We start from the raw sequence: 25,110 nt of genomic DNA, 5'->3' as shown, positions 1-25,110 counted from the left end.
TATAGCAGTTATACAGCTAGTACTGGCTCTTACTCTAAAGAATGAATGAGATTTATTATAATTATAATGCAACTGAATCAATGTCAGAGGAATATAGTAGCATCCAAGAGTTGAGATCCCTATTGGTCCGTACAAACCCTTACCATTAGGCGCAGAGCTGCAGAGCAAGTAAGGGGCCTGGTTAGGCTGTCCTCATCGCCATCCCTAAAGTTGATCCTATGGCCCCCTACATTTGTGCCTTAATCCTGTACAGACTTGTTTAAAGCAACCATGAAACCTGACCCACTCAATGACCTATAAACGATGCAAGATCAAGAGGTCATTGGGTTGACTACCTCAGTGGAGTGAGTCTGATATACACTCAAAGCTTATAAAGCTTTGGTGTAAATCACAAAACATCATCATATGACACAACTGAACTGGTAGCTAGCTCGTTGGATGTGTTTCAAGGAAGCTTCCAAGCATTCAACTCCAGTAAAATGACAGTAAACTAATTTCTGTTATAATTCACAAAAAGGGAGGTGTTTCCTGCCAAGTATTGTAGCTATGGAGGCAGGGTAAGAGCCTATGGAAGCTCCTCCATCAATTCAACCAATAGGGAGCAGAGAAGAGGCTTCACCCCTGGGCACAAAAATTTCCCTAGACTCACTTTGGGGGCGGGGGGCGGGGGGAGGCCTGTTTAGGCTCAGTCAATTTGACAGTCCAAAATTCCAGGTCAGTGGTTTGACTAACTAGGTTGGATGGTATGTTGACTAAGTCAATGGGTTGAGTAGAAGCGGCTTGTGAGTTCTGGGTGACAATTTGTCCAGCTGAGCCATGCATGCCAAGGCTAGGTCTTATACTGGTTCGAATCTCAGTTGAAACTTGCAATTTTGATCAAGATATCCCAGCTTTCAAGAGATCCAAGACAAAACCATGGGTTGAAATTGTATCATCTAAGGTTTCAATGGGTTTATTACAAGGTTTGACAAGTTTACTAAAACTAGTTGAACCACATGTATAAAGGTCAAATATTGAACGAAACTTGTTTGTTTCAACAGGCTTCAACAGTGAGTTTTCAGGTTTTGCAAGTATGACTAAAACTACTTCAAGCATCTGTGATTCAGACAACTACACCATTCACCAAGGCACCAATTTTCAAACATATATACGGAGAATTTTAATGTCTAAAGTAAAAGAAGCACTAAGGAGTATGAAACTAAGCAAGATAGAAGGTCCTGATGAAATCCCAAATAGAAGTATAGAAGAGCTTAGGAACCCACGGGCTAGCGTGGTTGACTAAATTGTTTAATAAGATTATGAGCATAGGGAAAATACTAGATAAATGGAAGAGAAGCATGGTGGCTCCAATTTACAAAAACAATGGAGATATTTAAAGTTGTAATAACTATAGAGGCATTGAATTGATGAGCCATACTATGAAATTATGGGAGAGAGTAGTTGAAACCCGTTTGAGACACTTAACCACAATTACGGAGAACCAATTTGGGTTTATGCCAGGAAGACTTACGACGAAGGCTATTTATCTAATTAGGAGACTTATGAAAAAGTATAGAGAATGTAGGAAAAACCTTCATATGATATTTATTGACCTAGAAAAAACTTATGATAAAGTTCCTATAGCATTAATTTGGCAAGTATTAGAGAAAAGAAGTGTTACAAGTAAATATGTGGACATAGTTAATGATATGTATGATGATTCAATGACAAATGTATGAACAGTGGGGGTACAAAGTAATGAATTCCCAATTACAGTTGGGCTACATCAAGGATCAACTTTAAGCCCATATATATTTGCACTTATAATGGATGAATTAACCAAAGACACTCAAGACAAGGTTCCTTAGTGTATGTTTTTCACTGATGATATTATGTTAAAAGATGAGACTCAAGTAGGGATTAATACCAAGTTAGAATCACGGAGAGCATCTCTAGAATGAAGAGGCTTTAAACTACGTAGAACAAAAACAAAATATCTAGTTTGTAACTTTAGTCATGATCAGGCAGACAATGAGGTGGTCAAACTTGACGATAAGGAGATTCCTCAAAGTGATTGTTTTAGGTACCTCTTGGTTCAATCATAAATAAAAGAGGTGATATAGAAGATGATGTTTTCCAAAGAATTAAAATAGGGTGGATGAAGTGGAAAAATGCGTCTAGGGTCTTATGTGATCGATGTATTCCTATAAAGCTTAAAGGAAAATTCTATAAGACTTTCATTCGACCGGATATGATGTATGGTGCAGAGTGTTGAGCTATTAAAAAGAATCATATAGATAAACTCAGTGTAGCAGAAATGAGGATGCTAAGATGGATGAGTGGCAAAACTAGGAAGGATAAGATAAGGAAGGATCGTAATAGAGTTGGTCCGGGAGATGCTCCAATAAGTGCAAAGCTATGAGAAAGTCGTTCAAGGTGGCACGGCTAGGTTCAACGGAGGCCTATAAATGCCCTTATACAAAGAAGTGATATAATCCAGGTAGAAGGAACTAAAAGAGCTAGGGGCAGATCTAAGATAACTTTAAGAGAAGTGGTGAGAAAGGATATGCATAAATTAACCCTTGTATCTAGCGTGGCCTCAAACAGAATTGATTGGAAGGCAATAATCCATGTAATAGATCCCATTTAGTTGGGACAAAGCAACTTCTTGTTGTTGTTGTTGTTGACCTTAAGTGTCGAGTGTTGTCAAAAGTTTTTATCTTTTGCCCATAATACTCCATTAATCACCTCTTTCTTCCTTCTTATATGCATTCAATCCTTCTAGACAGTGATTGTTGATTGGCGCCTAAAGGTAATGCCTTTATTCCCCAAATCAAGGTTGTCAATGGCAAGGCGACCTAAGCAATTGGGGCTCCACCTAGGGGATTAGGGGACAGAGTGGGGCCTAAGTAGCAATGAGGCAACTAAAGTTGTTGGGTCAAAAATTGTCAATACAACTACTTTCTATAATAAGATAAACAAACATTCAATAGTCACATTCAGCCCAAAAAAAAGCATTCAAGAATCATAATTATGAAAATTTTTAAAAATAATAAATAAAAAACATAAACATAAGTTAAGTTCATCTCATCAAACATCATACCAATGACTATGTACTAATAGGGTCAACACGATAAATTAATAGATCTCATTATTCCGATTTCCAAGTTATTGTCCATTTAGGCTGCGTTTGTTTGCAAAGGTGGGGTGGGAAAAAAGGGGTGGGAAAAAAAAACATGTGGGTCCTACATGTAGTGGGGTGAGGGAGAAGAAAAGGTAAGGAAAGGGTTTTGTGGAAAAGTGATTGGGTGGGTCCCACTTTTTACTTTTCCCAACTTTCCCACAAAATCCCATCAAATATGTGGGGTTTTAAAATAGCATGGGGTGGGAAAGTTGAACTGCCACATCAGCAGACAAGGTTCCTTGATTCAAGGAACCTTGTCTCCCACTTTCCCACCCCAAGCAACCAAACACTCTACCATTTTAGGATTTAAAGGAAAAGTAAGAAATTTACACATTTTTCAAGAATTTTCCCACCCCTTTTTTCCCACCCCACCTTTATTCCAGCAAACAAACGCAGCCTTAATGATTCATTGATTCTCGATGTTAATTATGGCTCATGCTTCACATTATGTTGCCAATGCACATGGGTCCGGGAGGCTGCCCCAGCGGGGGTGTGGAGGCAACTCACCTGGAACTTGTAGAGGTCCTATGTCAATTTGGGCCTCAGAGTTCCTTTGCAATTTAGGCATCGATTCCGAAATGAGTAAGCTATTAAATTTATACACGGCTTTTGTATAATAAATTTGATTTTAAAAAAAATTAAGAAAAAAATATTATTATGTACAAAATGTCAAAAAGCGGTTGCTTTAGTGTCTAAGCGGCAATAAAGCGCACAAGGGGACAAAGTGGCAAAAAAATAGCAAGTCAATAAGCGATTCAAAACAAGGCAGTTGAAAAACCGCCTAAGCGGACGCTTTGACGACACTGACTCATATTCAATGCATTATGTGCAAAGATATAGTTACCCATCTTTAACTTCACCGAGTCAGTTTTTTTTAGGTTTTTGAATTATTTATTGCAATTTCTGTTTCAAAACATTATTTTTGCATAACAATCTTTTGCAAATAAAATAGAGGTAATATGTGATTGATCGATTTCAAATTAATACAATGTTAAATACCGTTGGCCGATCTATGGCTTTATGTAGTCGGAATCAGTTTGCTTTTTTAACTTTTAGATTCTTTACAATTACTTAACAAATTTGTTTAAAAATTCATGATACAAGTGATTATTCCAAGGAGCATTTATAATTTATTCAATCATAAACATCTCATAGAATGGGTCTCCCAAGAAACTCCATGTGGAATTGATTGGTGAGCATTATATGCTTGTTTTTCCACTCTAATATGGGTTTTTCAATAACTTACATTTCTTATAGATCAATTGTATGTAGACTAAATGATAACAGGACTAGTGTATACAGAACATTCAGCATAACCTAGCAAACTTCAGCTGAAGCTACATGTAGCCATTTTGGGTGGTTTTCTTGAAACTGATTCAAGGAATAGGTGTAAGATGTTAAAATTAGGGAACACAAAAATGGGGCGTACCAGATGCATAAGGCTCCCTCCACTGCAGGGCCTACGTAGAGCAACACACAAAACAAGGGAAACACTTTTTGGCTCTCCGAACCTTGGTCTTGGTTTTAGCAGAAAAAAAATATCAAGTTTTGATCTTACGCAAAACCTATAAAATCTTAGTTCAAAGAAGAACAAAATCAAGTTGAACCTTCAATGTAAGAACATCGTAAGGTAGGGAAAAACATCTGTAGATCATGGCAATTTAGTGTCACATTAGCAATCACAATTACAATTCGTTGCATTAAGGATCAGCTTTAAGTCCATATTTGTATGCGCTTGTCATCGATAATTTAACTAGAGATAATTAAGATGACTAGATGAGGTTCCTTTGTAGTCTGCTTTTTGCCAATGATACACTTCCGATGCATCAGATATAAGAAGGAATTAATGCTGACTTGGACTTATGGCGATCAACCTCAAAATCCAAAGGTTTTAAGATAAGTAGAACAATGACAAAGTATATGGAATGAAGTGGTAAAAATTGACAAGAGGGAGATTACACAAAGCGATAATTAAGAAACATCATATAGGTAAACTTAATGTAGCAGACATGACAATGTTGAGATGGATGAGTATCAATACTAGTGTAATTTTGAGAAGAAAGTAGCGAGGAACGAAGGAGAGAAGAAGAAGAGATCTTGATTTTTCTGAGGAGGCTCTAATGGACATTGTGAGCACTCCTCTTAATAAAAGCTCTTATTTATAAGCAATTTACAATAGTATTCCCAATAGGAATCATCATAGAAACTTAAGTAGAAATAGAACTCCTAATTTAACTTAACCTAGGACTCTCAAATTTGTCCCTTCTCCCATCATAATGGTTCTATTTTAATCCAACTTTTTCCTTCCTAACACTTCCCTCAAGCAAGAGCATATACATTACTCAAGCCTAGCTCGTTATAAATATAATCAACCCTTGGACTCCCTAAAGCTTTATTGAACAAGGGCGAGATGTGGTCAAAAGGCAAGCGGGTAGCATTACTGATGAGGACATCAGTGAGCAGTTCCGAGTTTACCGGCAACATCGACGTAGAGGTCATCCCACGACAGCATCTATGTGGATGGATGATGAGTTCGGAGGTTATCGGATTGCTAGGATCCTATGGTTCAATGAGAAACACTGCTTATAGGCAGTTTGTCATGTTATTTTCCCTAGTCTTAGTGGGTTGGGTAGTAGTTTACTATTGAAATATTTTAATTCATGCTTGAGTCTTTATGGGCTGGGCCTAGAGTCTATTTTGGCCCAATTTTGAATTATTTTGTCTTTGGGTTATATTTACAACTTAAGTTATTTTGGGAATTAAACATGTAGGGTTGGGAGGGATCAATTTTTTTATTTAAACCTTGTACGGAATTCGTTTTTGGCAATCAATGAATCAATGAAAGAATTAGAAAAGAAACGCTGCTCTCTCTCTCTCTCTCTCTCTCTCTCTCTCTCTCTCTCTCTCTCTCTCTCCCGCTCTCTCCCTCTTCCCTCTCTCTCTCCAGGTAACCTCTCTTTCCTCCTTTCACCCTTGTTTCCCACTAGAAAAATTCCCCTTGCTCTCCTCTACAAAGATCTACTCTCTTTTTTTTCTCGAAAAAAGACCTAATTTCTTTCCTGGAAATCTTCTTCTTCTTCCCCAAACCCCACAGTTGTTCTGTTTTCTTGCAGAAAAATCTTTGTTCTTTCTTTCGTTAGTCTCCCTTCCCTTCTTTTTATTTCTTTTTTTCTCTCCCTCTCTTTTATCACATCTAGTACAGCAGTCATGTTGTGGTTCTCCATTCTATCCCTACTCTCCTTCCTAGGATACACCATTACTTCAAAATATTTTTTTCTCCTTTCCTAGGATTCACCACTACTTCAAAATATTTTTTCTTTCTCTTATTTCTATTCCTAAATGCTTTCCAACCCCTGTTTTGCAGCCAGGATCAGCAGGTAACATTATCTCTCCCTAAATATTTCTCATTTATTCTTTGGCAGTAGTTTTGTTTAAAACAAAAACTTCCTAAGACTCCCTTTACATTGTTAATTGTTGAATTCCTTGTTAGAAATCTGATATTGATTAGGACAGCTCTATTTTCTTTAATTTCTTAATACATTTTCATTCAATTTAGTGTTATGGTGCCAAGATCCCCATCCCCTTGTTTCCCTATTGATTCTTGTTTAGTTGTGCTTACCAGTAGGACTTATTGTGTTTATTTCTCTACTTTAGCTGTCTTAAATGCATGATTAATCAGAATTCAAGTGCTGCAAATTCCTTTCTTTACTATCTATTAAGAATAGGTGTTTAATTCTAAGAGTCTAGTAGCCCACTTTGTAGGTCCCCTAGTTTCTAGGGTTTCTCCTACATCAATTAACTATATGAACTAGGGTGGCAGTGGTGGATTGTGGTTGAGTGGCTTGGAACTGAGAGAAACAAATATAGTCTTCGTCAATCATCTTTACAATCTTACCCTCAAGATGAACTTTAGTGGCTAAGAGGCTGGTTCAGAAGTGGTGGCTGCATTAGCAATGTGTGAGGGCTTCCTAAGAAGTTTCCAACAAAACAGTTGAATATGTCCTGATGACCATGGTGGGAGATCTCGTGAGATATCTCGCCTTTTTAGAGAGGCGAGACGAGATCTCTGGCGAGATCTCGCAATATCGCAGATCTCGCCCATCTCGCGAGATCTCGCCAATATCTCGGCGAGATCTCGCTAACGGTGGGATTTTTTCTTCTTTAGAGCCTTTTTAAAGGCCTTGTCTCGCTCGAGAGAGGCATATCGAGCCTCTCTCCCTCCTCTATCTTGCTTGATCACCAAAATTGGCCGAAAAACTCCATTTTTGGCCGGAATTTGTTGGGGATTCAACATAGCAACATCATCAACTCATCTACAACAACAAATTGAAGCATATTTGTAGTGATTCAAGCATATTTCAAGGGATCTTCAAGAAATGTAAGATTTTCCCCCAAATTTGATTTTTTTCAAATACAAGGTTCTACAATGATTGTATGAGTGTGATATAAATATATGTTGATATTCAAGCTTTGATCTACACTTTCATGGAAAAAAATTTAATTTTCTGTTATTAATTTTTTTTTGTTGAATTTTCGTATTCAAAAAATATATTATCTAAAAAATTAAAATTAAAAATTATAAATAAATACTTATGATATGAATGTGATTATTATTTATGTTAAACTACATTTAGAGGGCTACAATCTCATGTATTAATATTTTGATTATCATGCTTGCTGTATTTTTTTATTTTTTTATTTAAATAATTAAATAAAATAATTATGAAAAATAATATTTTATTAAAAAATTATCTTTTTTTTTTTTTTAAATGATGCTTATATTATGTAGTTTATTTTAAAAATACAAACATGTCTTATTGAGCATTGTATATATGTTATCTTAGAACAAAGTGTGTGTTTTGTTGTTTTATAAATTATTTTTACATAAAATAATTATAAAAAATAATATGTTATTAAAAATTTATCTTTTTTTTTTTTAAATGATGCTCATATTATGTAGTTTATTTTAAAAATACTAACATGTTTGTTTGAGCAGTGTATATATGTTATCTTAGAACAAAGTGTGTGTTTTGTTGTTTTATAAATTGTTTCTACATGTTTTTATGTATCTAAAAATTATTCTAACGATTATTTAGGAATATTCATGATTCATGTATGTATTTCAGACTTTCAGTGCTATACATTTGAATCTTAAATGGAAACTAGTGGGAGTGGCGGCACTGGTAGTGGGACTCAGGACATTGCTTGGCAACATGGGGATCCACTGACTGCTGACAAGAAGAAATCCCGATGCAAGTATTGCCTCAAGACTTTGAATTCTGGTGGTTCAACCAGATTAAAGCAACATTTGGCTGGTGGTTATAAAGATGTTGCCAAGTGTCCCAGGGTTCCTTATAAAGTGCAAAAAGCAATTGCAGCAACTTTAAGGGGAGGGAAACAAAAAAAGGAAGAGATGGCACAAAAGCAAAGGGAATTTGAGGATACAGTGCTATCTAGACCTACTCTTGATGTTAATGAGGAGTCAAGCGATGATGAAGAGAGGAGGAGGGTTATGGGTGTTGAGTCACGAGCCGAATGGAGACAGATGAAGGCCGCAATGGAAGCTAGCAGACAGTCCTTACATGCTGATAGTGTGAGGCAATATGAACAAACAAGGGAAGCAGGTGGTTCAGGGTCAGGTGCATCCATGCCACCTAGACATAGTTTTCAGGGAACTGAGACTGAGAGGACCGAAAGGAGGAGGAGGAAGACTACACATTATGATTCCACATTTGACCAAGACCCCTCCCTCTTCAACCAACAAGACATCTATCAAAGAAGCATTCCCTATATGTTTGCTGGAGGTAGAGAAGGCAGTAGGGAGGAGGAAGCTAGGTTATCAATCAGCAAATTCATGCTCTATAACAACATTGCACCCAATGTAGCCAAAACACCATACTATCAGGGGATGATCAATGCAGTTGCTAGGGCAAGTGTAGGGGTTAAAGGCCCAACAGCTTGAGAAGTAATGAATAAATATTTACCCAAGGTAAAGCAGGAGGTGGATGAATACATTAGTTCATTAAAAGAAAAATGGAGTACATATGGTGTTACTGTGATGGCTGATGGATGGACTGGTCCTACTAGACAGTCCATCATTAATTTCATGGTGAGCTGCAATGGAAAGACATCCTTCCTCAAGTCAGTGGATGCCTCAGATAAGATCAAAGATGCTAACTACCTTTACAAGCTTCTTAGGGAGGTGGTCCTCGAGGTAGGGCCAAAGAACGTTGTCCAAATTGTCACAGATAATGGTGCAAACTTCAAAAAAGCTGGTGAAATGTTGATGAGGAAGAAGAGCAACAGGATCCACCTCTTTTGGAGACCATGTGCTGCTCATTCGATTGATCTTATGTTGAAGGACTTGGGGAAAAGAAAGTCAATCAATATTGTGGTTGAGAGGGCTAGAAGGGTAAGTAATTTTATTTATAACCATCGTTATGTGCTGAAGATGATGAGGAACCACTGTAAGGGTGATCTAGTCAAACCTAGATTGACTAGATTCGCCACCAACTATGTAGCTCTGAAAAGCTTCCAGAAGAAAGTGGTGGGTCTTCGGCACATGTTTGCAAGTGAGGAGTGGTTTGGTTGGCGTGGATCTAGCCATCCTGATGCAGTACTAGCCCAACAAACCATTGCTGATGATTCCTTTTGGAGGCAGCTGAATAGGACACTGGGCATTATAGAGCCTATTGTGTTTGTTTTAAGGATGGTGGATTCGGAGAAGAAGCCCACAATGCCCCACATATATGCTGCCCTCCAGCAAATGAAAGAGTTGGTTAGAGCTGCTGCCCCTAGCACCTTCAAATCCTATGAGAGGATCATCGATAATAGATGGGAGATGCACTTGATGCATCCTTTGCACTTGGCTGCTGAGTCACTTTTAAGTCTTTAAGTTTTTGTTGTATACTTTAATTTAAATTCTTTATTTGTTATAACTTATAGCTTATAATTTATAAACAAGTAAGTTAGTAAACAACCAAATCACTAAGTCACTAACCAAATTTTTTATTTCCACAATGCAAGCTTACTACCTCAACCCAAAGTACCATTACAAGAATGATATGGGGCTTGATGTAAAGTTGATGATTGCGGTGCAAGAGGTGGTGGAGAAGCTTGTGTCAAATCCCGTCATGCAAGGGACAATTAATGGAGAGGTGAGAACTTATTCAATTGTTTCTTCAACTTCTTGCATTAGTGCATTAAGCATATACATAATACAATAATTGAAGAATTGGTGTACAGATCAGGGAGTTCAGGGATGCCTCTGGGAGTTTTGGAAAGCCTTCTGCAGTTGCAACTAGGAAAAAAACTGATCCTGGTAAATAGTTCACTACTCTATAAGTCATTAAGTCTATAAGTCTATAGACTATAACTCTATAAATGATAACTGATAAGTTATATAAATATAAAGATTTACTTGCCTAATGCATTCTTATTTTTGGTTATGCAGCTGACTGGTGGTTTCTATATGGAACTAGTGCGCCAAATCTCAGGGACATAGCAGTTAAAGTACTCTCACAGACTTGCTCATCCTCGGTTGCGAGAGGAACTGGAGCACCTTCTCACTCATCCATAGTAAGGTACGGAACAGATTGGGGAGTAAAAGGCTCAAGAACTTGGTGTATGTGCATTACAACATGAGATTGAGAGTAGGGCACATACAAGATAATATAGATGACGACAATTGTGAACCGATTGAGTTGACTGATATATTCCACGAGGCCCCCGCAAAAGATGAGGAAGATGATGTCATATATCAGTGGGTTAGGGATCGAGGTGGCCCAGTGCTGGATGGGCCAGAAGGGCAGCCTGATCCTACCATTGCTGCTGCTATGGGCCCTGATGCTGTGGCTGAGCACTTATCTTCTAATGAGGGTCAGGCTGCTGTAGCGACATCAGAAGGATCAGCTGTACCATTTGTGGAGCCACCTGGTCGACTTCAAACAACTGAGGTGACAACTAGTAATGGGGATTCAGATGATGATGCCGATGATACCAGACGGCCAAGTGGCCCAAAGTAGACATCAAGTTCGAGTCATGGAGGCAGTCAGGCTGGTCGTGTTTCTGATGGAAGTCAGCGTCAACAAAGGAAGTCACCTGACTCACCTCCACCAGGTCCGAGTCATCCGACACATATGAGCCACAGTTCCCCTATCTCTCGGACTTATAGTAGGAGTAGGAAGAGCAGATCAAAGCAGGGGCAGGGGCAACCGAATGATGATGCAAGCATGCATGATCTTGAATTGAACATGGGAAGCATGAGCCTAGATCAGAGTGATTCACAACAGTAGAGCCTGTCATCGGGGTACCAATACGGGGATCACAGCACCGGGTCAGATTACAATGGGTATTCTTCTTATGGAGGTCATACTATTCCTCAAGACCCTTCACCTGGAGAGTATGCATATGGGAGTGAAGGTGGGTTGTTAAATGAGTGGTTTAAAAACCCGTACCCAAATACTCAACAACTATATGAACAACAACAACAACAATGGCTCTTTCACCCACCCACGATTGACGGTTATCCCCAACTGCTATTCCTCCAGTATTCTGACATGCAAACATATAATGATCATATAAACCGATATGTGACATACTTCAATGATCAATTGACTTGGGAGTCATATGTAGCCACCGTTCAAAATCAATTGATGCGGAATGTTGAGTGATACTCTTAGTCTTGTAAGTTGTAAGTTGTAAGTTGTAATCTTCTTAATTCTTATGGTTGTAAAATTTTGATGACATTTAACAATTTATTACTTTGAATCTTTGATAGTTTGAACTTTGAACTTTGATCACTTGTTGACTTGAATACTTGATGTGTAATGTTATTGTATATTTGTATTTGTATATTTGTATTTGATACTTGATGGTTGATAAATGATAACTCATTAACTTGAAGTCTTGAATTACTTGATATCTTTACATAATTACATTACATGTTGACTCTAACTCTTTAAGACTCTAACTCTATATCTATAATCTTTATTCTCTAAGACTCTAACCTTGCATTTCATAGAATTTCGATTTTACACATAGGGTCGACGTAGGAGACATAGTTAGGGTTGTTTTCTCACAAATCTAAGGCCACCAATGTGTTCAAAATGCCTTAAATAGGCTAAATACCAAGTTTCAGCCCAACCAGAGCCCTAAAACTCACCGAGATGGGCTACCGAGACTACCGCCAATTTTTTGGCATATCTCGACCGAGATCTCGCCATCTCGGTCGAGATCTCGGTATTCTGAGTGGCGAGATCTTGCTCGAGAGCGGGATCTCCCACCATGCTGATGACCACAATGATGACAAGGCCTGACTTGTCCTGTACTATCAGTCAATAGATGAGAGTATGAAGAAACAATTTCAGTCATCGCATTCTTATTATCAGCCTTACTTGGCAAGGTTTCTCCCATATCCAAACAAATCTTTCACAAAGAACAAATTACCCACAAGCAAGGATTAAAATAGTTCCCTTTTTCCCCAGAAATAGAATTAGGAACACTTTGTAATCACAATTAAGACAAAAAAGAATCAAAATCAGATCTAGAATCAATCCCAGAAATATAAAGAATCAGAATCAGATCAAGCCCAAAAATATGAAGAATCAGAATCAGAATCAGATTAAGCCCAAAAATGTGAAGAATCAGAATCAAAATCAGATCAATCCACAAAATATGAAGAATCAGAATCAGAATTAATCCCGGAAATATGAACCAGCACATTATACTACCTCAGAACCAATCAAACCAAACCAAACCAGCAGGTTTAAACAACTCAAGTGCACCACAATAAAGTAATCGAAACACCCAGCTCTAAAACAATCTCTTCATCAAATTGCAGAGAGCTCTCCACCAAATCGCAAAGAACTCTCCTCAGAAAATGGAAAAACTACAGCAACAAGCAAGGCAAAAGGTAATCAAACTAGGTACTAACCTCAACTGAGGCCTTGCCAGAAGTTGTGCCTCATCACCAATGATCGAACTCAGGGCTCTGTATACATCATATCTTCAACCAGAATTTCCCATAAAGTTGCAGGGTGAGGTACTGCTTCAAATCTTAGACTGAAATTGTGAAATCCCCTAGAATCCTAACCCGAAAGTCTGTGTTGTAGGTCCGAGAACCCGGAGTGCTATTAGAAGGCAACTGTGAACTATCCAGATAAAGACCATTGGGTCGGAGTCTAAACCAATGGAAGTGGATAGTAGTGACAAGGGAATTGGAGTGTTGTTGAAATTTAGAAGGAGATCTGACTCGGAAGTTGACGGATTTGGAAGTTGGATCAAGAGTTCGTTGACAACATGTTTGGAATGTTCAAAGATCAGGTAAGACCCTACTGGAATGAGTATTAGGATCTAGAGCAGAGCCAAGGGGCTAAAACCCCTTGAAAATGCTCCTGAAATGAAGTTTCCAGGGGTGGGTCGATTGGCCTAGTCGCCCTACGGGACCCACCTGGCGCTGCGAAGAAAAGGCATTTTTGGTATATTGATTTTTGGACTCCTTTAAATATGTATTTCGAACCTAAACGTGTCATTATGCTCTGTAGCCGTCAAAGGACGTCAGTACGAGTCAGGGAGTGCTTTGCGAAGGTGAAGGACAACGTTGAGATCATCCAGGAGGCTTTTCGTACAGTGTTTGCGTTATTCTAAAGTTAATACTCTTCTCCGTTGACCTAATCATTCCCCGTGCATGTTTTCTTTGCTACTGTTAGACCTTTTTGAGGGTTTTCTAGTACTAGAAAACCTTATTCCGTTGTTCCTTGTATTTTTTAGTGAATCCCCACTCACTTTGTGTCATCCATTTTCCTTCCAGATCGATTTCAGAAAAGACCTATTATCGACTTATTAGGTTTCTTGTTCCTCTTGAGATTTTTGAATGCCTATTAATGTTAGGTCATGTTCTTTGTTGATTTTAGAATTTTCTATATGCTTTAGAAGTAGTTTAGAACCCAATCCCATAGTTGTTTGATGATCGGAAGTGATTCTATCTGTACTCGAGCATGGGTTGATTGGCTTGGTCTTCTAGGGCGACCCATGCTTGACATTGTTTAACCAACCACCCTTGGGTCAATTGGACTGATCTCCCCAACCAACCCACTTAGTTACTATTCAATTAACCTGTCTCCAACAATGTTAGTTTTTTATCCTAAATCCGAAATGGGACTTTTAGGGTTATTTCTAACTTTTCGCCAACATTTAAATAAGACTATTTTGGGAAGTATGAAATCATCCTACGATTCTCTTTGGAAGGTGTGAACTTAATTATAAGGTAAGGATGTTCACATGCATATAATTGTCGTTAAATTCTTGAATAATGTAGAACTTGCATATGGATTTGTATGTTGTTGTTTAAGGACTTTATATTTATTAAATACTTTGAAATTACAGAATGTTAATGTTTGATTATGATACGCATGAGATGGATAGTCTTACATGAATTTGGACTTGAACTGGGGTTGTGGCTCTACCATTACCTTAGGAATTTTAGAATTGAACATAAAAACTTTATTTACATGTTAGGACATCTATTTGCATGCTTAGGATTACCCTTAACATGTTACAACCCTAACGGCATAGAAATTGAAGCCATGTGACCCATGGCAACGGTATATGGTTGGTGGGTGCCCAAGATTGCGAGAGGCATAATGGGACAAGCAACATTGTTGTGGGGACCATTCATTGGTAGGAATGCATATAATAGGCTTAAGCTCATGGGCGCCCAAGATTGCTAGAGGCATAAGGGGACACGAGAGCTTCCCGCCCATATATGTGGAAAATTAATAGGGTTACAGGAGCGTAGTCCGAGTTGGTTGGTGCCATAGGATACGATTGCCCTAGACTTGGGAGGATACTAAACCAAGAAGGCGAGAGGCATGAGGGAAAGTATCTCGACTTTGAGTAATATGTTAAAGTAGATGACTATGCATTGGGTTAGGCAATATCCTGATACACGCCAATACTCAGACCAATGGTGTAGTGAGAGGGGTGACCTAAACCCCAACCATGGTGATAATCCGAGAGGGATGACCTTACCCTTTACCCGGGATCTCAAAACCGGTAACCAACCCGTGAGAGATCAAAGTGACGAGACTTACCCAAAGGCTGGTGTCTTATCTTAAAGCATGTCCACCTTATAGAGACTTGCATCCATAGAACAAAATTCCATCGAAAGTTGCGCAATTTCCACCAAAATTTCCCATTTTGGAAAATGCGAAACGAAACTCATGAGGACTGAAAAAAAGTCCTCAATTTCGATCGAAACTGTCGAAATTTCATTGAAACTTGTCGAAACCTCGAAACCTATCGAAACTTGGTTCAACCCAGTTGGACCAGCTGGTTCATAAGGAAAAAAATTCCCAAATTTCATGGGAAACTTAGGAAATTTCGTGAAAACTTGGGACTTTTTCCTGTAAATTTTGTAGCTTTCCCAAATTTTCAATTTTCTTGTTTATTTCATGTTTCCCCAAATACCACGACAAATACCCCCTCCATCAGGACTTCCCTATCCAAAATGCGTATTCCCTCAAGTTGGTTATCTTAAGCATATTGATGACCAGACTCATAAAGTTATAGTTGTCGATTTACTTGACAACCATAGGCATAAAATGTCATGGGATGTCTATGTTCGTTGGTTGGAGGAGAGGATGTTACAGGCATAGTACTACTCAGCTCACAAGATGAATCCACTCTTGGCACTCCTCTTAACACTAAATTGTATTTTCCTTTTATTGTCAACTATTTTGAAGTTAAAAATTATATATTGAATGTTATGTGCTTAAGTAGTTAAATTTATAATGTACTTTTTGGACAACTCTACATTGATGTTATGTACATTGAATGACATATCTACATTGATTTTTTAGAAAAATACAACAAATGTATTCTTTATACTCTAATTAGCTTAAATACAGGATCCCACCCCAAAATACTCTCTAAAACCTGTCGAAACTTGATGTCGAAACTTGTACGGAAAAGTCCTCGGTTTCCTCAAAATTTCCCAAGTTTCCACCTAAGTTTCCCATTTTCACCTGGTCGAAACTTGAGTTTCCCTCGAATTTTTTACCATGCTTGCATCAATTAGAGTATAAGACCATCCCTGCATTGCATTGTATACGATATCATGATAATTTAATACAGATTATGAATTGAATAACAGATAAATGTAAGCGAACTACTTGTTGAGTTCTTTTGAACTCATTCCTCGTGGATATAGTTTTCTTTAAATTTTGTTGCAAATCCCGATGTCGCGTATCAAGGTTACGAAGCGCAAACGTCTGATTAGTACGACGTACAAGATTACGGGGATAACAACGTACACAGTGACGAAAGTGCGTGTGACAACGTGTCATGACTGTGTGTACCAAAGTTAGTCCGACACATGAGAAGATTGAAATTTTGCGCAACACAAAGACCTTTGAAATAGTCATTTATCATTTGATTAAGGAGACCTACCTGATGTAACCATAAGGAGTTTTGACTTAACCCTCTTTCCACTTTGATTATTACGATCTAACTTCGCTTCCGCATTGGTTTTGGTTTGAGATCCTTCTGAGATCCGTTATTTTATGATAACTTTCTTTAGTAAATATTTGACTTTGATTTATTCTTGCTCATGATTGTACTATTGTGTAATGGTGTGTCGATTTGCCTAAAACCTAATCATTAGGCTGTGGATCACTCCCTCAGGTATTTAGGTAGATGGATATCACTTGTGTGGATGTGACAAAAACACCAACAAGTGTGTAGCGTAAGGTGTTGCTCCCCCCCCCCCCCAATGTCTGGACGCCAACCCTCCTACCAAATGCTATATCTTCCCTAACTCTAGAAATAGCTCTTTGATAGAATGATGCTTAGAATCAAAAATTAAAAGAAGACCTATACTCTGATATCATGTAATTTTGAGAAGAAAGTCAGGAGAGGAACAAAGGAGAGAAGAAGAAGAGAACTTGATTTTGTTGTGGAGGCTCTATGGAAATTGTGAGAACCCCTCTTAACAAAACTCTTATTTATAAGCTATTTACAAATAGTATTCCCAATAGGAATCATCCTATAACTTAAGTAGAAATAGAACTCCTAATTTAATTCAATCTAGGGCTCTCACATTTTCCCCTTTTCCCATCATAAGTTAGTGCCAGTTGCTAACACATCATGGTTCTATTTATTCCAACTTTGCCCTTCCTAACAACTAGGAAAGACAAAGTAAAGAATGAGCAAATTAAAGCTGATTTAGGAGTATCTCCAAGACATGATAAGCTACGAGAAAACAGTTTCAGGTGGCATGGCCATATTCAAGGAAGGCCTTTTTGCTCCAATATGGAGGAGAGATCTGATTCAGATTGAAGAAACTAAAATAATCAGGGCAGGCCTAAAATGACCTTAAAAGAAGTGGTGAGGACTGAGGACAGGCATGCATATCTTAGGTTTTGTATCAAGTATGACTTCAAAGAGAACTGATTGGAGGGCAAGGATCCATGCAGCCGAACCCATGTAATTGGGATAAAGCTGAATTCTTACTGTTCCTTGTATTACCATTATATATATGCTTCTTCAAACCCTTTTGTGGTGTTAATAGTTTTGCATAGGAAGGAGGCGTAAACAAAGAATATTGTATGATTTGAAGAAGATTTACTCTGGAAGAACCAACTAGACTACTAGAATATCATAAGTTTTAGTTAAATAACAAATTGTCCATTTGCTTATCTGAATAAATTGGAATACTTAGATCAACCATAGTAAACCATTGTATTCAGCTTCATGATTGTTTAATGCATAACAACATTGTCATTATTACTCGATGTTTTGATTTCAGCTTAAAGATCCCTTTTGCATCATAAAACTTTATAGCACCTGAAGGACAGGTAGCAAACCATAGAAAAATTCTGGCTGAAATATTGTCAAAGCATGGTTTAAAGATATAAATTTTGTATACAAACCAAATCCTTGTAACCAATGCTTGGTAAAGAGTAGAAAAGAGAGACTAATGGGAGAGAAGGGCTGTGTGATAAAATCTGTATTATACATTTATACTTACTAGCCAACGCACATTTATATAAAGTCAAAACAGAGTAACAAAAGGAATAAAATTCTCACTCAATTAAGCCCAAAGCCTAATCAGAAAACTTACTTAGACTAGAAACTAAATACTAAAGACATTAAGCAAACCATGACAGGGGGACTCCTCTATCATGTTACATCACATCTCTTAACAAGTTTCAAATGTAAGGAAAAGGTACTGCTTTGCAGTTCATGAAAAGTTGAAAACAAGCATATTTTGATGCCACATCAGACTGTTATATGCAGTATGTAAATGTAAAAAGATAATAAACCTTTTCCAATGCGACGCATGGTATTTTCATGTGCCAATAGAGTTGCATCAGGGTTGCATTTTTGGATAACTGAAAGACCTGAAAACAATCCATCCAGCATCCAATTATTGTTAGTAAAGAAAAAAGGTTATAATAAATAAATCAGCCTTACACAAGAAGTAACAGGAATGCAGGATATGATACAAAAACAAAATGCCCATGCATATTATGAAAGTATAATGCAATATTGGTATGTGCTAATGGTGCTGCAATTCCTCATAATATGCTTCCACAAACTACATCCTCATTTTCACACATAGCACGAGGAAGCAACAGATAGAAAGTATTTTTCAGCCATCTTTTATTCGTAAGGAGAACCACCATGAAGAGATTGGGATAAAAAAGAAAATGAGAAATTTGGATAGGTACTGAACCTTCAGAGGTCTTTGATCTTATCAGTGAGGAACTAATTATATACAAGTTCAAACAAATACAGAGAATGCCTATCCACTTATCAATGAATGAGAAAAATCCATCATGTACGTGAGAAGCAAATAAAAAGAGATGCCATCAAATACGCTAACCTAAATTTCTCTCGGTTTCTAGAGGAACTTACCATCAACATGATCAGGATGGTGATGAGTAACAAAGACCACCAATTTTCTTGGTAAAGCAGCAACGATTTCCATGAGCTGGCAACATAAATAAAAATCTCTGTGCATGAGAAGAGCACCGAAGAATTAAACTAATAGATAAAGAATTAATTCATGCAACAAATTTTTGGATACAGGGATAGCCAAGTTCTTCACTGAACTCCCTAAGCATGCAAATGCTTACCAGTTTCACAAAGTGACTCAGGCAAGGGCAACTTCTCATCTAGTGAAGGTCATGTAACCTAGGTCGGACCCCCCAAATTTGGGCAAAAAAATTCAGACCCAAAGAAGCTTCCAAAAGCTGGCCGAATTATCCTAGGGGTATTTTGGTAATTTTCAGCCCCTTTTAAGGCTCAATATGGGTCTTGAAAGAATCTCCTCAAGCCGAGGGTCATGGATCTACTTTTGGTTTTTTTTTTTTGAGTCAATAGTTTGAAAGTTATAGTCCTTTTTAAGTTGTGTTGAGTTACTTGTGGATAAGACAAGATTCCTTACCCAAAGGGGATCCTATCTTTTACATATCCATTTGTTTGAAAGAATTTGAAGTGGGGTGGGACAAAGAGGGGTGGAAAAAGTAAAAAGACAAGTTTCTTTGATTTAAGGAACCATGTCTGCTAACAAGATTCCTTACCCAAAGGGGATCCTATCTTTTACATATCCATTTGTTTGAAAGAATTTGAAGTGGGGTGGGACAAAGAGGGGTGGAAAAAGTAAAAAGACAAGTTTCTTTGATTTAAGGAACCATGTCTGCTAACATGGCACCCTACTTTTCCACCCCTCTCCCTTTTAAAGTCCCACTAAATTAGTGGGATTTTGTGGGAAAGTGAGGGATTATGACTAATGTGGGACTGCAACTTTTTACAAATTCCTTTTCTTTCTTTTTTGCTCCCCCACCCTACTACATATAGGTCTCACATGTTTATTTTTCCTACCCCTTTTTATCTAGCAAACAAACAATGCCTTTAGAGCAAGGTTGGCAAGGCGGCAAGGCGACCAAAGTGATTAGGGCTTCACCTAGGCGATTAAGCGACAAAGCGATGCCTAGGCGGCAATAAGGAGACCAAGATGGTTGGGTCAAAATTTTCCAATACAACTACTTTCTATAATAAGCTAAACACATATTCAATAGTCACATTCATCCAAAAAAAAAAAGCATTAAAGAATCATAATTATGAAAAATTATTCAAAAGAGAACACAAAAATATGTTCATCTCATCAAACCATGGTTGTCAAAGCATCCACCTAGGCATTCACTGATTCCTTGATTCTTGATGTTGAGTATGGCTCATGCTTCACATTCTGTTGCCAACAGACATGAGTATGTCACTTTGGGCCTCGGAGTTCCTTTGCAGTTTGGGCATCAATTAAGCGGTTCAAACAACAACCGTCGTGCCGCCTAGGCGGACGCTTTTTTTATGAATAAATAAATGCATTAAAAAGAACCCAACAGTATGTGTAGCGAAGCTTAAGCACACAGACAAAGCAACTATGGCAGATCCCAAAGAAAGAGGGCCAAACAAAGAGTCCAAGACCCAAAAGAAGCTATTTTGCGGATTTTTTCTTTTCCTTCTTTCTCTTGGAGGACTTAAAATCAACCAAGAAGTCGTCGCCGAATGGGTTGTGACCTTTAATAGGACAACTGCTCCTTCTACACCCGGCACGGTCAAGATAGTGCGCACGAAGGGAGATAGGAGAATCAGTAGCATGCTCTATAAGGTTTAAATCACAAGCCAAGAGGTTTGGCGAGCAAGCAATGGTTGATGACAAGAAAGAGGGGCTGGAAGAGGAGGGGTGAGAGGTAGAGTGAGGGAGGGGATTAGAGGAATGGGCCAAGGGGTTAAGAACAGGGGTGGGGGAGAATGAGGAGAGAAGTAGGGTTAATAAGATTAGGCCCATGGGGCGTAGGGCCCAATATGGAACACTTAGGGGAGGGTAAAATGAGAAGGCCAAATTGATCGTGGGTATGAAAGGAGAATGAAGTGGAGGTGGTTGGATTGTTTATTTCGTTAACCAAATAGGAGGATTGGATAGGCGGTGAGGGGTTAACAGAGACCTCAAAAGGTGAGGGTTTCACGGAAGAGGGTGGGTAGTGCTCGAGGGCCAGGAGTGAGATGCGACGACTCTTGTAGGGGCCGGTTAAAGGAAGGAGGACCTTCAGTAGTTGTGGAATTAACAGAAATCCAAGCTTCGACAGAGGAAGCAGAGGCTTCGACAGAGGAAGCAGAGGCTTCGACTGCAGTGAACTGACAAAAATCCTTGAAGGGCTTCTCAATTTGGGGAGCTGTGCAAGGAATTGTCGTTGTCTGAACAAGTTTTGATCTACTTCAACATCTCCGGTAAGTGCTGGCTACCGGCAGCGATCGAGAACCTGAAATCGCTGATGTTGATGTTGAAGGAACCACCTGAACGACAACGGCGTGCATCAAAGTGTATCAAGCACACAACCTAGTTATGTTACTTCCAAAATTAACATGATAAACGGTCAGCATTTTTCCAGGCAAGATTCAGTTATTTTAAACACCCCCCCACCCTCAAACAGAAAATTAAGGTGATACAGAGGTAAGCACTTTTCCTTGCTTCGATATGCCTAATAACATACATCAAAGTGTATCCAGCACACAACTCATATACAGAAAAACTAAACTGAGTTTCTGTTTCATACCTCTGCATGAAATTTTGAGTGACATCCTGGATCCATTATTAAGGCATCTCCATAAGCAGCAAAATTTGAATCCACACTGCCATTACTAACAATATCAGGCTCAACCACAACCAAATTTGTAGTACAAAAAGGCTTCCCTGTTCTACTTTCAATAGGTACAAGTTTGATTCCAGGTGGGTACTCCTGAAAAGATGAGCATGTATTGAGAATTACAATGGATAATAAACCTGTAGCAAGTGCATACACAGTTCTGTTAGTACATGAAAAAGCACAATGCACTTTTAGTCTTTGGGTACACTTTTGGTTGCAAAGTCATCATTGTAGGCCTGAATTTGAAAATGGTGTTGTAAAAAGTTCCAGAGATAAAGGCTTAAAATCTTAATATTTATTTTTTTGGCATACGCCCACAATAATCCCACTGATGCATTAACTTCACCCACCAAAACATACTCAGTTGAAAACCTAACCTGAAAGCGTAAGGCTGGTGGAACTTTTAACATTCTGGATCCTGGAAACTTAGTTAGAAGCCCAACAACTACAAGAGGTCCCACACGATCATTATTTGGCTTCACTTCCAAAAGAAACTTGATGCTACTAGGAATAGATATCCACCTAAATACCCCTGCAGACACCTTTGCAACATTAGCTACAGCTTCCAAGTTTCTAGAATGAGCAAAAAGGCAGCAAAATGTGGGGCAACAAGATAGAGAACATCTTGAGATTAGAATAAAAAATGAAAAGGTAATTAGCATATCCAATTGTGGGGAAGCATTAACAGCAAGTCAGCAAACTCCCCGTGAAAAGACAGGGAAAAAAAACTTTCTAAAACTGAAGATGTAATCCGCCTATGCATTCTGTTTAAAAACTCTAGTTTCAAACTTGTAGAGCACATTGTCTGATTTCTCCAAAAAAATGGCATGGCAAGGGCATGAGGCTCCCCTTGGGAGGGAAGGTACTCAGTATTACCCCAGCTTCATGAAGAGGATATTTCCCCACTAGAACCTACACGCACTAGGTCTCAATGAACAACCTTACTATTACACCAAGGTCCATCCTTGTCTATTTTGCAAATTCCTATCAAAATAAATACACATGGCAAGCGGGGCAGATGGACTAGAAAAGAAAAATCAGAAGACTCTTCTTATACTAAACAATGGGTAAATAGGAAAAGGAAATTGTAAATCAAAATGTTATAAAGCACATTTTTTATTTTCAAGCCGAATATCTTCCATGATGTAACTATTGTTGAGCTCATTTGTAAGTCGTGCCTAGATTACTGTGCAGATTGTACGTTAGGTTCTACAAAAAGCTAGAGATCCGAAGGGGTAATAACAAAAGCATCCTAAGGTGGAATAGAACCTATAATTGTTTGAATCCCTTTACAATAAAACATATCCGAAGCCTTATCCCAACAAATGTCTGAGATTTGGTTTCTAAGCCTCTCCCCTATAAACTTGCAAACGTTTTGTCCTGCTTGGTTTGCTCTGTGTTTTTTTTTTTTGGGGGGGGTCATTAGAGACTTAGTCAATATTGCATTCAGAGAGAAAGTATTTAATCAAAAGTGAAAAGATTTTCAAATTTTCAACACTACGTCAACTAGCTGCAAAGATACAACAGATTGTTTTCCAAAGTACAAACCTTGCGTATTTTCAGCTTCAAATGTCAACTTCCCAAGAATGAAGACTGTATTAAGCTGAGGCGCTGGGCCAAAATCAGCTTCTTCTACATACTTACAGAGCTCCCATTGGGCACTAGTCGTTCCTTCGAAACCCAATTGTAAATAGATCTACCAAGAAACTCGAGAAAACTAGTATAAATGAGATGAACAAGATATACTAACAGGACAAAAGAAGCAAATCAGCTTCTTTCTTGTCCTCGACTCATGAAACAAATGTTGACAGTTGCAGCACAATTGAACTACGTAGAGGAGGTAGTAACGCCAGAGAAACTAGTTTTCAGAGATGGCTAATACCTGTTCGAGAGCCGAATCGACATTGAACTTAAGCAAATTCAGCTTATCAGAACAAGACTCTGCTCCTTTCACAACAGTTTTAGATTGATAATCTTCTCCATCCAAAGGAGTCAATGAAGCCCAAGGCAAATCCCAGAGATCGGAATCAACATAGGAGTCGTACTCGTCGTCCCTAAATTTCTGCGGCCGTTCCTGTCTTACAAGGAGAAATTCCTCCTCGTTCAGAAGGTTCTTGATGATCACAGCAAGTCTGTGAGCAGCCATGGAAATCCAACAGTAACCAGAACGCGCAAAACCCCCGGGCGATGTCTACGATGACTGAAGTGGCAAGTAGTTGCAATGCAATAGTTGTTTAAATAGCCTTTGATCAGTTGCAGTTGCACCTAACAGCGGCGCTATCAATCCAACCGTTCTGCAGAATCAGCTCATCTTAAAATATCACATCAGTCTTAATGAATCGGCTGGCGTTGGACGCCCGTGCAGTTTCATTTTTCTCACAAGGGAAAAACATCCCCTGCTATTTACAGCAGTCTACTTTTATACCAGTGTTCTTTTATACCAAATCATACGCTTGAGAAAACCAAAAAAAAATGAGGTCCGGTACTATACTTCCAAACTTGCTTTTTCGAGGGTGTGTATTCAACCCTTGTCAGCGATATATATATAATATTTTTATCCCTAATTTTCTTAAAACTATGTAATATCTTCATTCCTAATTTGCATTTGTTAAAAAGAAGAAGACTATAATTCCAAACGTTTTAGGCCTCTCCCCGCATCAATTTTATCTCCCAACTCCTTTGGCTTTAGAAAGTAAAAAAAACTTAACCGGTTGGATCTTGAAATCACCAGTCAGCATTACACCTTAATAAAAAATTGAAACTGGTTACCAAAAAATAAATTCAATTCAATTCAATAAATAACATTGAAAAGATAAATCATTTTTTGTCTAAAAGAACGAAATTTAGCCGTCCTGGTGCTGACAGATTATCCTTTGCCCACTGAACGGTCGACACCATCATTTCTCTAGGCAAAAATTGGCTAGAAATGTAACAATACTTTTACAGGAAAATTTGTCATGCGATCAGCTTTTGGTTTTTTTTCTTTGGCTGCACCGGTAAGCATGAAAGCTATCGTTCCCAGTTCCCACACGTCCCACGTAATTCGGCAAAGTGATTGAACACGAACCTTTTTCTTGCAAAGGTTTCAGGTATGAAACACCATGCAAATATCATTCTAAATTTGACAGTGTCGAGTAGCCAAAACGAGATGTCTCATTTCTCAAGAGTATATCGAATTAGAAAACTGAGAACATAGTAGGTGAAAAAAGATCGAAGAATTGATGTCTTACGGAGTCGAAC

The 25,110-nt window shown here is 38.3% G+C and overlaps 1 protein-coding gene across 2 annotated transcripts in view; it reads right to left on the bottom strand.

Moving 5' to 3' along the window:
• The window catches only part of LOC149001074 (Metallo-hydrolase/oxidoreductase superfamily protein), a 46,425-nt gene extending 22,160 nt beyond the window's left edge, over nt 1–24,265 (bottom strand). Inside the window, exons 1-6 of one of the 2 annotated variants that reach the window (XM_089139055.1) lie at nt 23,753–24,265; nt 23,419–23,566; nt 22,248–22,402; nt 21,781–21,963; nt 19,082–19,157; nt 18,487–18,564 (exon numbers count right to left, since the gene is read on the bottom strand). In XM_089139055.1, the coding sequence (XP_088995181.1) occupies nt 18,487–18,564; nt 19,082–19,157; nt 21,781–21,963; nt 22,248–22,402; nt 23,419–23,566; nt 23,753–24,016 (904 nt within the window). In that variant the 5' untranslated portion in view covers nt 24,017–24,265. The remainder of the gene's footprint in view (nt 1–18,486; nt 18,565–19,081; nt 19,158–21,780; nt 21,964–22,247; nt 22,403–23,418; nt 23,567–23,752) is intronic. The other variant, XM_089139056.1, reaches the window with a different exon arrangement.
• Between the last annotated feature and the right edge of the window lie 845 nt (nt 24,266–25,110).

Source organism: Hakea prostrata, chromosome 11, assembly GCF_041222555.1.
Source record: "Hakea prostrata isolate BN-2017 chromosome 11, UWA_Hpros_2, whole genome shotgun sequence".
Taxonomy (NCBI): domain Eukaryota; kingdom Viridiplantae; phylum Streptophyta; class Magnoliopsida; order Proteales; family Proteaceae; genus Hakea; species Hakea prostrata.
Note: the sequence above shows the minus strand (reverse complement) of the source record. Positions and strands in the feature narration are given on the sequence as shown.